This window comes from Mercenaria mercenaria, chromosome 10 (genome assembly GCF_021730395.1).
Source record: "Mercenaria mercenaria strain notata chromosome 10, MADL_Memer_1, whole genome shotgun sequence".
In the NCBI taxonomy this organism is placed as follows: domain Eukaryota; kingdom Metazoa; phylum Mollusca; class Bivalvia; order Venerida; family Veneridae; genus Mercenaria; species Mercenaria mercenaria.
Genome location: NC_069370.1, coordinates 23,921,435 through 23,935,306, shown reverse-complemented (window position 1 = coordinate 23,935,306; position 13,872 = coordinate 23,921,435). Strand labels below are relative to the sequence as shown.

The 13,872-nt window shown below is 36.4% G+C and overlaps 1 protein-coding gene across 1 annotated transcript in view; it reads left to right on the top strand.

Moving 5' to 3' along the window:
• LOC123559643 (probable 39S ribosomal protein L45, mitochondrial) overlaps positions 1–5,727 on the top strand; it is a 33,538-nt gene extending 27,811 nt beyond the window's left edge. The window contains exon 8 of the mRNA XM_045351616.2: positions 5,065–5,727. Within this exon, the coding sequence (XP_045207551.2) occupies positions 5,065–5,307 (243 nt within the window). The 3' untranslated portion in view covers positions 5,308–5,727. The remainder of the gene's footprint in view (positions 1–5,064) is intronic.
• The last annotated feature ends 8,145 nt before the right edge of the window (positions 5,728–13,872 follow it).

Sequence of the window (13,872 nt, the reverse complement as noted above, 5' to 3'; positions counted from 1 at the left end):
TCACATGTGTCTTCGGGGTTATAAAACTAGTTGATAGCAGCAAGTCCCATAACTCTGACTTTCATTTTGGCCAAATTATGCCCCCTTTTGGACTTAGAAAATTCTGGTTAAAGTTTGCGTGCAAGTACATACAACTATTTCTAAAAGGGCATATAGATTTAAAACTTATTTTTTCTTTTTCTAGATCAATTACCAACCTCACTGGGTCAAGTCCCATAACTCTGACATGTTTTTTGAGCAAATTATGCCCCCTTTTAGACTTAGAAAATTTTGGTTAAAGTTTTACATGCAAGTTATATCTCCAAAATAATGCAGATATTGATTTGAAACTTCACATGTGTCTTCGGGGTTATAAACTAGTTGATAGGATCAAGTCCCATAACTCTGACTTTCATTTTGGCCAAATTATGCCCCCTTTTGGACTTAGAAAATTCTGGTTGAAGTTTTGCGTGCAAGTACATACAGCTATTACTAAAAGCATATAGATTTGAAACTTATTTTTTCTTTTTCTAGATCAATTACTAACCTCACTGGATCAAGTCCCAAAACTCTGGCATGTATTTTGGGCAAATTATGCCCCCTTTTGGACTTTGAAAATTCTGGTTAAAGTTTTACATGCAAGTTACTATCTCCAAAACTAATGCAGATATTGAATTGAAACTTCTCATGTGCCTTCGGGGTTATAAAACTAGTTGATAGCAGCAAGTCCCATAACTGATATGCATTTTGGTCAAATTATTCCCCCTTTTGAACTTAAAACTCTTTTGATATTTAACTTTTTTGGGTAATATTTTCCTGCTTCTGGGTCAATATTTCGAATAGTCGAGCTTGGCTGTCTTACGGACAGCTCTTGTTTAAAACAGTTTTGCAAATAGAAATTTCTCTACATTGTAGATTTTAATGAAACTTCTGCCAATCCCGAATAAATACATGGTTTATAATATGGTGAAATAAATTGTATAGGTGGTTTTGCTTGTTTTTGAGATATTTGCCCATGATCAGAGTTCTGCACATTTCGCGCTGATTGTAAGACATTATTTGGAATTAAGTAACATATATATCTTACTATATTTTATCTTTAGAAAGATGGTATCATTGTCATTATAATAAATCAACTCACGGGTTCCCATTAATTCATAAATTGATTTTTCATTTTTGTATCTGGAGTTTAGGCTTTATTATGCAAACAAGTGACGTAATGCAATTACGTCTGGTTTATCAAATGTGCAGAACTACCATCTTTTCTACCAATCTATGAAATCCACTGTCACCTTGTTGAAAACTGAAATTTTTGAGTTTTCATGTTACCCCAAACATTCTGATAGTGGTAAAATGCTACATAAATTATCCCCCCCCCCAATGGAAGTTAATGATTTTACACTGAGAGAATAGTTAGATATCACGATATGACTTTATTAACAAATGCAGCTTATATGAGTTGTTGTCTTTTGTGAGTGATAAGAACATTTTTTTCCTAAAATGTTTCAGGGCATACAATTTTATGAACAAGTTCAGGTGCATGGCCACCCTCCTTGCCTCCACAAACTATGAAATTGCTCCTGCACTAGAGTGGTCTGCTCTCCCTCATACACAAATTAAGCGTTTTATGACATACCAGCTTTTTTGTCCTGCCAACATTTGGTCCAAGCAGATGAAAATTTGATCAGGTTGTTTATTGACAGGGTATATTGAAATGTCAAATACTGATACTGACATCTCAGTTTCTAGTCATAATTAACCATGTGTAATTAGTTCACAACTTTATCAATTAACTCATTGTCTTAAAGCTGTTTGCATTACAATACTGGTATTTTATCATTCTGTTTGACTTACTTAATACAAAAGAATGTATGGTGTATATCAATTACTTCCAAAAATTTAAAACCAAATTAGAACTGGAGACTGTCAGTACATTATATATAAGGTATATAGACATGCAAGCTTGGGTATTCTGTTGCAGTAATTGTTTGGCTTTATGGTTTAATGTATTCTTCATTATAAGAACATCGAAAAAAATGTTATTGCACATAAATGACACAGTTAATTATCTTGTTAGTTTGTGGAGTTTGTAGCTAGTCTAAACACCCAATCAGCAAGCAGAGATTTTCAAAATTTTTGACTCACTTATACGTATCTTAAGTACAGGAGAAACTATAAGTAATTTGGGATTCCTGAAAAATAGTGCACATGATCTGAAGTGTCAAATGCATATTTTTTTCATTAATGCAATTTTGATTTTGTTACATAAATGAAATAATAATAATAAATACTTATTTTTAAGACTGAACCATGAAAATCCATTCATTTCATACTCTATTAATTTGACCATTGGAAAATCCATTTGGTCTCAGCTGATTCATAATGTAATTTGGGAATAAAAATATAAATTTTCATATGTAAGAGTGATGTTACATTGAGAATGTAACATAGTTTGATACTGAACTCAGTTTACAGTGGTCAGCCTATTAGTGTAGTTGGTAGGGATGTTGTCTCAGGGTAGTGACTACAGCAAGGGTGTAGGTTTGAACCGTGAATTCTGGGACGATCTGTGTATGAAAAGAATTGGAACCACTGCCTTACCCTTGCATGATTGTAAAAGGTGACTAATAGGGTCTTAACACTTGGTTTTGCTGTAACTCTGTGATTCCAGAAGGTATGCAAATTTTGATTCCATACCTCATGTTTTTATTTCGATGTAAATGAGATATGAAACCAAAATTTGTAGTCCTGTTTGGCGCCATATAAGCTGTACTGTGTTGGTGCGCCGTAAAACCCAAATAAATAAAATAAATAAATTGAACCATGAAAGTGGCATTTCTTTTCTTCCATATTTTTTCCCCCAAAACATCACTGTTCATGATTTTCTTGTAAATTTTACTTATTTTCATATTGTTCAGTTGTGATACATATTTATTCCTGTGATTCATTGTAAACATAAAGAAAAAAATAAATCAGAAAAGCTAAGAAGAATAACAAATTAAATAAAAAATGCAAAGGGTAACCCCAGGTTGAACACATGGCATTTCATAATGTCTGGAAAAAAAATATTTACTGACGTCAGTTACATTATCAGTTACACTGAAGAGTCACTTTATAAAAAAAACTTAATGACTTGATTAAAAAATGTTTAACTTCTGTAATAGGTGTACTGTAATAGGTGTATGAGATAATCTCAGATATAAACCCAGTTATAAATCTATAGTTTTATCTATACAATAAATAGATTAAATTTTAAAATTATAACAAATATGTTGAAAATGATTTTTGTTAACTGCTGTGTTAGTACATGTACAGTAGGTTAAACACAATACTACTAATCTAGAGATACCTTTGGACCAAGTTTAGTTTAGACTGGACCAAAAATATGACTTCTAGAATGTAAACATTAAAACTGTTGTTGACTCATTTCACTAAGGATGGTAATACAGCTTTTAAAAATATATTGAATGAAATTTCATAAAGCATAATATGCCAGCTTAATCCACCTTTCTGGAAGGATCTTCCCTGAATTTGTTTTTTTATCCTTGGGTGGATTTCTCTCAAGTTAATTCAAATGTTTCCATTTGACCTCTTTTATTGGACACCAGAGCTAAAAATTGAAAAGCCTTTAAAGGACTTTTTCTCATAAACTACTTGATGGATGTTAAGCAAACTTGGTCAGTAGTATCATAAGATTGACCTTTATCATGGTTGTTCAAATGGTAATGCTTCATTGAAGGGGCCAATGGAGCTAAAAACAGAAAAAAAAACACATTTAAATTGAAACTTCTTCTCATGAATGTTTGATGGATCTCGCCCATTAATCTTTAGCATGCTAGCATGGACCTTTATCAAGTTTATATGAATGGTAACTTGACTGCCTTAGGAGCTACCAGAGCTTAAAATAGAAAAATGAATATTAATGACCTTAACTCATCAATAACGGCATCGATTTTCTGTATCGTTCCTAGATAGACCTTGCATATGTTTTTCAAATGGTTCTACATGACTGAAATTAAGGACCACCACAGCTTAAAATAGAAAAGAAAAAAATCTTTAAACAACTTCTTCTCATGATCCACTGGATGGATGTTCACCAAATTTGGGCAGAAGTAAGGACAAAAGGTATAGGTCAGGTGTGCAGCTTAATAGGGCCTCATGACCTTCTTCTTTGTATCATTGTATTAGTGTTTCTCATTGCACAATGAAGTATTGATCTGATGTGCATTCAATTGAACTTGTAGGTTCCTGTGTAATGGGGCTGTTATTGGAATGACATTGGTATTTTCATGTCTGCACAGTTTGCATTATATTACAGTTTGAAAAAACAAACAATTCGCAATATCATGCAGCAGGAGTACAGTGTATGAAACTAGAGTATTCTGATCACTATGGTCAACATTTAGACAAAGAACAGACATAAAGGTTTATCACACAACCTAGAATATTACATTTCTAGGTTGTGGGATTACTTTAATGATACTGGTATCAAAACAAAGACCTAGGACCTTCCAGTGTTTTGCAATTTGAGGGGTTAGAACAAAGCTGCTCAAGTGCTTTTTAGCTCACCTGAATCATTGGTGGAGGGTGAGGTATTACTATAGGCAGACGGTCCGGGGTCTGTTTTCAATGTTTTAATTTTAACATCTTCTCTGAAACTGCTGGCCAAAATTACACCTAGCGTCCTTGTATAGCCTTCTCTCATTTTCTTCAAATGATTGTACTTGACCCCTTTTAAGGGCCAAGGGCTCTCTTGATTTAATTCAACTGATTGTGTTAAACGAGGGTTTTGGGTAGGAAAGGTTGACTTCATGTGAATATCTTTGTGAATTTAATATTTAACTGCTTAAAGGACAGTTATTACCTTAATAATATTGAACACTGAACACAATTTATCTACCACTGATATATAATCTTAATAACATTGAAAACTTGAACAGAATTCACCTGACTGCTTACACCTGTACTAAAACACAGTGGCTAAGGTTTGATAAGAAAATCAGGAAAAATGTTAGTATGGAATGAGTAAGTTTTGGACTTTGAATTCATACAGCTCAATAAAAGATACTTACTTTTTCATTACAGAAACTAGCAATGTATGACCAGTTTGGACGGCTAATGTATGGCAGCCCACTTTTGGAAAAAGATGTTCTAGACTTTGTTGTGTTTGAGAAAAACATTGTTGACCTGTATGGTAAATGGAGAATTCACGATAAAATCGTGCCAGAATGGCTGCCATTAGTTTACAAGAACCAGAGTCTACGTCTGTCGAGTGACGAGGTAGAGGAGGTTAAGGAGGCAGGGGCGGTAGAGGAAGCTAAATCATGAACTCTTAAATCTGTGAATGTATGAGGATATAAGAGAATTATTGAATTGTGCAAATGTGCCTAGGGTTACACAGAAAAGAAGTTGTGATGAATTGGTAAAGTCATTGTGTCAGAAAATTCATATAAAAATAATTTGTATGATCTTGGAAAAATTATTCTTAGAAGACAGTTATTGAAGTATTATTAATGATAAAAAATAAACTCTATTTAAGAAATCTCATTTTAGACATTCATGAATTCAGAACAACGTTCAGAGCAATGGAATATTTTCCTGGTTCAATGCAACTGCAGTTGTGTTAATACCATTACCATAGATTGTTACTTTTTTATTGAAACAAGCCTAGTAAAAGAGAGAGAGCTCTCAGATAAACTGTAATGGATTGAGCTGGATTTGATATGAAAATAAAGTAAAAACTCTGTATCTCCAACTTGCTTTATAATGTCAACATTTCAGCTAGCTCAGTCATTTTCAAGTACCATCCCATAAACATGTGCACAAAATATCATTTTACGGTAAAGGAGATAGCCAGGAACCACTGTCTACAGTAAAGGAGATAGACAAGAACCACTGTCTACAGTAAAGGAGATAGACAAGAACCACTGTTTACAGTAAAGGAGATAAACAAGAACCACTGTCTACAGTAAAGGAGATAGACAAGAACCACTGTCTACAGTAAAGGAGATAGACAAGAACCACTGTTTACAGTAAAGGAGATAAACAAGAACCACTGTCTACAGTAAGGTTCTTGTCTATCTCCTTTACTGTAGACAGTGGTTCCTGACTATCTCCTTTACCGTATACAGCTGTTCTTGTCTATCTCCTTTACTGTATACAGCTTTTATTCGCTCACCTGTCACGAAGTGACAAGGTGAGCTATTGTGACCGCTTGATGTCTGTTGTGCGTCGTCTGTCGTCAGTCGTGCGTCAACAATTTCTAAAAAAATCTTCTTCTTGAAAACCACTGGGCAGAATTACACCAAACTTCACAGGAATGATCCTTGGGTGGCCCCCTTTCAAAACTGTTCAAAGAATTGAATTCCATGCAGAACTCTGGTTGCCATGGCAACCAAAAGGAAAAACTTTAAAAATCTTCTTGTCCAAAACCACAGGGCCTAGGGCTTTGATATCTGGTGTGTAGCATCATCTAGTGGTCCTCTCCCAAAATTTTTCAAATTATCCCCGTAGGGTCAAATATGGCCCCGCCCTGGGGGTCACATGGTTTATATAGACTTATAAGGGAAAACTTTGAAAATCTTCTTGTACAAAACCACATGGCCTAAGGCTTTGATATTTGGAATGTAGCATCATCTAGTGGTCCACTACCAAGGTTATTCAAATTATCCCCCTACGGTCAAATATGGCCCCGCCCTGGGGGTCACATGGTTTATATAGACTTATATAGGGAAAACTTTGAAAATCTTCTTGTACAAAACCACATGGCCTAGGGCTTTGATATTTAGTATGTAGCATCATCTAGTGGTCCTTTACCAAGATTGTTCAAATTATCCCCCTAGGGTCAAATATGGCCCTGCCCTGGGGGTCCCAAGATTTACATAGACTTATATAGGAAAAAAAAGTTTAAAAATCTTCTTGTCTGAAACCACAACACTTAGACCTTTGATATTTGGATTGAAGCATTGTCTTATGGTCCTTAACCAAAATTCTTCAAATTGTACCCCTTGGGTGAAAAGAGCCCAAGGGGTCCCAAGTTTTATATAGACTTATATAGGAAAAAGCTTTAAAAATCTTCTTGTCTGAAACCATACGACCTAGGCTTTTGATATTTGGTATGATGCATTGTCTAGTAGTCTACCAAAATTGTTCAAATTATGCCCCTGGGTTTAAAAGAGGCCCCGCCCTGGGGTCGCTTAGTTATTATGTGAGTTATATAGGAAAAATACTTAAAAAATCATCTGATCCTATTTCCAAGACTGTTTAATTATAATTACCTGATGACCCCAAGTAATATGATGTCACTTGACTGTGACTTTGACCTACTGACCTACTTTCTTGTCTTTTAAGATACAGCCTTGAAATTTTGATGACGTACACAGTTTTGCACACAAATCATAAAACTGAATTTCATTGACCATGAATGTGACCTACTGACTTTCTTAATATTTTATCATCATTTTGACATTTGAAACATGTAGCTCATATTACTCAGGTGAGCGATCCAGGGTCATCATGACCCTCTTGTTGTCTATCTCCTTTACTGTATACAGTGGTTCTTGCCTTCTTCGTGTCTATCTCCTCTACTGTATACAGCAGTTCTTGTCTATCTCCTTTACTGTATACAGCTTTTCTTGTCTATCTCCTTTACTGTATACAGCAGTTCTTGTCTATCTCCTTTACTGTATACAGTGGTTCTTGTCTATCTCCTTTACTGTAGACAGTGGTTCTTGTTTATCTCCTTTACTGTAAACAGTGGTTCTTGTCTATCTCCTTTACTGTAGACAGTGGTTCCTGGCTATCTCCTTTACTATATACACCAGTTCTTGTCTCTCTCTTCCATACATCAGTTCATCTTTATCTCCTTCACTGTATACAGCGGCTCTTGGCTATCTCCTTTACTGTAAATAACTGCCCTTGTCTATCTCCGTAACTGTAAACAGCTCTTCAAAACTCTTTTACAACTGTTTCTCGCCATCTTCCTAATTGAATACACCTGTTCCTCTTATCTCCATTCGACCTTCTTTACTGTTACTCTTTATTTCCTTTACTATATGCATATGTTACCTTTTATCTCTTTTACTGTGTACAGGTGTTCCTCAATGTGAGTGTATACAGCTGTTTAGAGGTGTCACGATATGCCTGAAGTGTACCACAATATGTTGCAATATGTTATCGCCATATTGCAATACATACCACAATACATTGCTTCATAAACTGGAGATATGACTGGAGATTTTTATGCCCCCTGCATCTACTGATGCGGGAGGCATATAGTGATTGTCCTGTCCGTCCGTCCATTTGTTTGTTTGTCTGACCGTCCGTCCGTACGAGGTTAACCAAATGGGACCGTTTCGTCTAGCATAAATACCCCTTACTAGAATGACTTGATACTAATGCAGATGTAACCTGTGACCATTCCTCATCTTCTGACCTCAGTTTGACCTTGACCTTGAACTTGACCTTGTTTTGGACTTAGGTTGCTTTGTATCAACAAGGATGCCACCGGGGGGCATCAAGCGTTTATCGAGCGTTTACAGGAATGTATATATGCGTAGAACTTGTGATAGCAGCAGCACGGTCCGACTTAAATGCAAATTTTGCTCCAAGCATACCATGGAGGTTTTTTTTTGCTTTTAAAACCCCGTCTCTGACCTAACAGATTCGGGCTCAACAGGTCCTACTTTCGTTTTCACTATCAGCTGATGCCGGTCGATATGCATTTTCAAGTACCACTGTATTTTACAGTACCACTGCACAACAGACAGATTGCAATACCTTCAACAATTTTCTTTGTCTTCAGGTCAGATTTGAACACAAAATGAGACCAGATTTCACTCTTCACCTTTTTGTTTGCGACAATTTCAAATCCGACACTTTTGTCTGCCATGTTGTTTACATTAAATCCTTGTCATACTATGACTCAGAGGAAGATTGGACTTATGTGGTAACTGCTGTAAGTGCCTTCATGACCCAGAACTCTTATTTATCTGATTAAATTTTTGGAAAGCTCTAATATTTCATTCGAACCATGAAAAAAAAAACAGCAATTCGCAAAACGCATTTGACAAAGAAACAAGAGCAGTCCTTACGTAAGACAGCAAGCTCAACTTTTCTCAGTGCTTGACTCTGAATTAGAGCTTTGGCAGTAAAAGCTTATTTTAAGTTTCAAGTCAAAAGCTTTGGTAATAACAGAGATATTTGACTTTATCAAAATTTTTAACCAAAGTTAAAAAGGGGCATAACTCTGTCAAAATTCAAATCAGAAAATGGGTATTATTTCTCCTGGTGTAGCCTCAGTAGCCTAGTGGTAGAGCGTCCGCTTTGTATTATGAATGAAATAGAACAAATAGGGTGTCACGATAAAGCAGTATATTGCAATATGCTGCCAACAATGTATTTCACTGTGATTTGAAACCAACATGCAGTTACTTTAAGGTATTTCCTTGCATTTTTAGCTTGAGTTTTTGAAGAAAAAGCAGAGCTATTGCACTCGCCCCAGCGTTAGCATCGCTGACGAAGTTGCTGTTGGTTAAAGTTTTTGATGAATTCAAATATCTCTGTTACTATCAAAGCCATTGACTGTGTGTGTGTGTGTGTGTGCGCGCAAAAAATTTTCAGTCATAAATGACGGTGTCTACTTGTAGCAGGGAGCACAATGCCCAACTTTATAGTGCTGCCTCGCTGGAATATCACGCCGTAGACACCTGGCATGATACCCCACCCAGTCACGTTATACTGTCACCGGGCTGACAAGTCTTAGCACTATCCTCTTAATGCTGAGCGCCAAGCGAGGAAGCTACTAGTACCATTTTTTATGTTGTTGGTATGACGCGGCAGGGGATTGAACCCACGACCTCCGCCTTACCCTTGCATGATTAAGAGTGCTTTTACAGGGTCTGAATGCTCCATTTTGCTGCATCTCTGCGATTCGAGTTTTGATAGCTGTTCACAGTAAATGTGGTAGAGAGGGATACCTGTATGGTGATAGAAAGGGACAGTGGTTTGCAGTAAAGGTAACTATACAGTACAGTAATGGATGTAAAGAGGGGCAGTTGTTGTGTTAATGGAGATAAAAAAGGACAAAATTTATGTGTAAAGAAATCAAGAGATAAAAGGGGCGGCTGATTACAGTACTAGAGGCTAGCATAAGTCTGTCTCCCAGCATGTAGTGGGGAAGATGAACTGGTTTAGTATGTCTGCGTCTGCATAACAGCATTTGTCCTTGCAAACACTGCATTGATTCACACATAACTTCAAGAGTGATCATTGCCAAACCTAGTTGTGCATAATCTGCATTTTCTGGTTTGCTGATTTTCAGTGGAGTTATGGCCCTAGATCCATAACACTTTATGTTTTGGCCACTTCTCTTAGAGCAGGTTTCCACCAAACATTACAAGAATGGTCTGTGCCATGCCTCATTTTGCAAGTTTGCATTTTCCGATAATCAGATTGATATTTTATTATGGCCCTTGAATTGTCAAATGTTTTGAAGTTTTGGCCACTTTTATGTTAAGGTAGTTCTGCACGTTTAAAAAATTGGAAGTGATGGCGTATCGTCACTTATCCGAAAAACGTAGAATAATGCCCGGATTCGGCATACGGAAATGAAAATCAGTTTATGAATTAAGGGCAACCTGTGAATTAATGTATTAAAATGGCACTGTTACTATCTTTCTAAAGTTAAATTATGATATTAAAACATCTTACACGTTAAATAATTCAAAATAATGTCTTAAAATTAGCTTGAAATAGGCGGTTCACTTTAATCGTAGCCAAATATCTCAAAAATAAGCCACGGACCTATACATTTAATTTCATAATATTATAGGCCATATGTTTATTTATGACTGTGAGAAGTTTCATTAAAATCTACATTGTAGAAATACTTCTATTCGCGAAAATGTTATGAAAATTGCGTTTTTCCCATAGACTCCCATTATGAAAACTTGTGTGAGGTCGAAATTTTTCAAATAAGTCTAGCAAAAAATCAAGCACACGACCCTATCTTTTTTATTTGCTGAATTTTCTTAGTATATTCCGAAGTTTTGAAAAATCAGAGTTTGATCAAATTCTACATTGTAGAAAAAAGTTCGATCCTAACGTGCAAAACTACCTTAATGGGCAGATTTCAACCAAACCCTACAGGAGAGAGCAACGTCAACATAATGATTCTTGTACCCGCTAGACAGAAAGTTGGAAAATGCCACAACTGCAAATAAATTGTTTAATATTGACAAAATATTCACTTTTTAGGTCTAATGGATAAAGTTAAAAGTAGTCAAAACATCAGATAACTTTTTATACAATTTGCAACCTCTTTATAAAAACTATTCCCCCTGCCCCACATATCCTCAGTAGCAAATTGTAAAGTATTTGCAAAAATATGTAAAACAAGAGCTTGTAGAACACGAAATGCCCCCCTTGATACATTCAGTAATTGCACAAGAAACAAATTATTTGCTCGCTGTAAACAAACGTTCTACTGTTCTGATTCAATGTTACCTTGACCTTTGACCTATTGACCTCAAATTCAACAGGGGTCATCTGCTGGTCATAATCGACCTCCCTATTAAGTTTCGTGATCCGTGGCCCAAGGATTCTCAAGTTATCATCCGGAAAGGGTTTAACATTCCGGGTCAATGTGACCTTGATCTTTGGCCTACTGACCTCAAAATCTATAGGGGTCATGACAAACCTCCCTATCAAGTTTCATGATCCTAGGCCCGTGTTCTCAAGTAATCATCCAGAAATGGTTAAACTGTTACGGGTCAGTCACTGTAACCTTGACCTTTGATCTACTGACCTCAAAATCAATAGGGGTCATCTGCTGGTCATGATTAACCTCTCTATCAACTTTCATGATCCTTGGCCCAAACATTCTTCAGTTATCTCCGGAAACCGTTTAATTGTTCCTGGCCAATGAGACCTTGAACTTTGACTTAATGACCTCAAATTCAATATGGGTCATCTGCTCCCCATCAATTTTCCTGATCCTAGGCCCAAGTGTTCTTGAGTTATCATTCAGAAACCATTTTACTGTTCCCGGTCACTGTGAACTTGACCTTTGACCTACTGATCTCAAAATCAGTAGGGGTCATCTGCTGTTGATGACCAACCTCCTTATCAACTTTCACGGTCTTTGACCTAAGCATTCTTGCATTATCATCCGGAAATGGTTAAACTGTTCCGGGTCACTGTGACCTTGAACTTTGACCTATTGACCTCAAAAACAATAGGGGTCATCTGCTGGTCATGACCAATCTCCCTATCATCTCTGATGATCCTAGGCCCAAGCGTTCTTTAGTTATCATCCGGAAACTGTATTACTGTTCAGAGTTACTGTGACCTTGACCTTTGACATACTGATCTCAAAATCAATAGGGGTCATCTGCTGATGATGACCAACCTCCCTATCAATTTTCATGATCCTAGGCCCAAGCGTTCTTGAGTTATCGTCCTGTAACGGATTAGTCTACATTCCGACCGACCGACTGACCACATCTGCAAAACAAGAGGGCCAAGATGGCCCTAGGTCGCTCACCTAAGAAACACTCCATAACAGTGTAAAACATGTTTGACCTAGTGATTTCATGGAAACAAATATTCTGACCAATTTTCATTAAGATTGGACCAAAGAATTGGTCTCTTGCGATAAAACAAGCATTTTCTTAGATATGACCTAGTTTTTGACCCTAGATGACTCGTGTTCAAACTCGACCTAGATTTTATCAAGGCAATCATTCTGACCAAAATTCATGAAGATCAACTGAAAAATACAGCCTCTATCACATACAGAAATTTTTTCTTTGATTTGACCAAGTGACCTAGTTTTTGACCTCAGATGACCCATATTCAAATTCGACCTAGATTTCATTAAGGCAATCAACTTGACCAAATTTCATAGAAATCAATTGAAAAAAAACAGTCTCTATTGCATACACAAGATTTTTCTTTAATTTGACTTAGTGACCTAGTTTTTGACCTCAGATAACCCGTATTCTAACTGGACCTAGATTTCATCAAGGCAATCACTCTGACCAAATTTCATGAAGATCAATTGAAAAATACATCCTCTATTGCATACACAATGTTTTTCTTCGATTTGACCCAGTGACCTAGTTTTTGATCCCAGATGACCCATTTTCAAACTCGGCCTAGATTTTATCAAGGTAATCATTCTGGCTAAATTTCATGAAGATCAGTAGAAAAATACAGCCTCTATTGCATACACAAGGTTTTTCTTTGATTTGACCTAGTGACCTAGTTTTTGATCCCAGATGACCCATTTTCGAACCTGGTCTAAATTTCATCAAGGTAATCATTCTGACCAAAATTCATGAAGATCAACTGAAAAATACAGCCTCTATTGCATACACAAGGTTTTTACATGATATGACCTAGTGACCTAGTTTTTGACCCCAGATGACCCATTTTCGAACTCGGCCTAGATTTCATCAAGGTTATCATTCTGACCAAAATTCATGAAGATCAATTGAAAAATACAGCCTCTATCGCATACACAAGGTTTTTCTTTGATTTGACCTAGTGACCTAGTTTTTGACCCGAGATGACCCATTTTCGAACTCGGCCTAGATTTCATCAAGGCATTCATTCTGACCAAAATTCATGAAGATCAATTGAAAAATACAGCCTCTATCGCATACACAAGGTTTTTCTTTGATATGACCTAGTGACCTAGTTTATGACCCAAGATGACCCATTTTCAAACTCAGCCTAGATTTCATCAAGGTTATCATTCTGACCAATATTCATGAGGAAGAATTGAAAAATACAGCCTCTATCGCATACACAAGGTTTTTCTTTGATTTGACCTAGTGACCTAGTTTTTGACCCGAGATGACCCATTTTGGAACTCGGCTTAGATTTCAT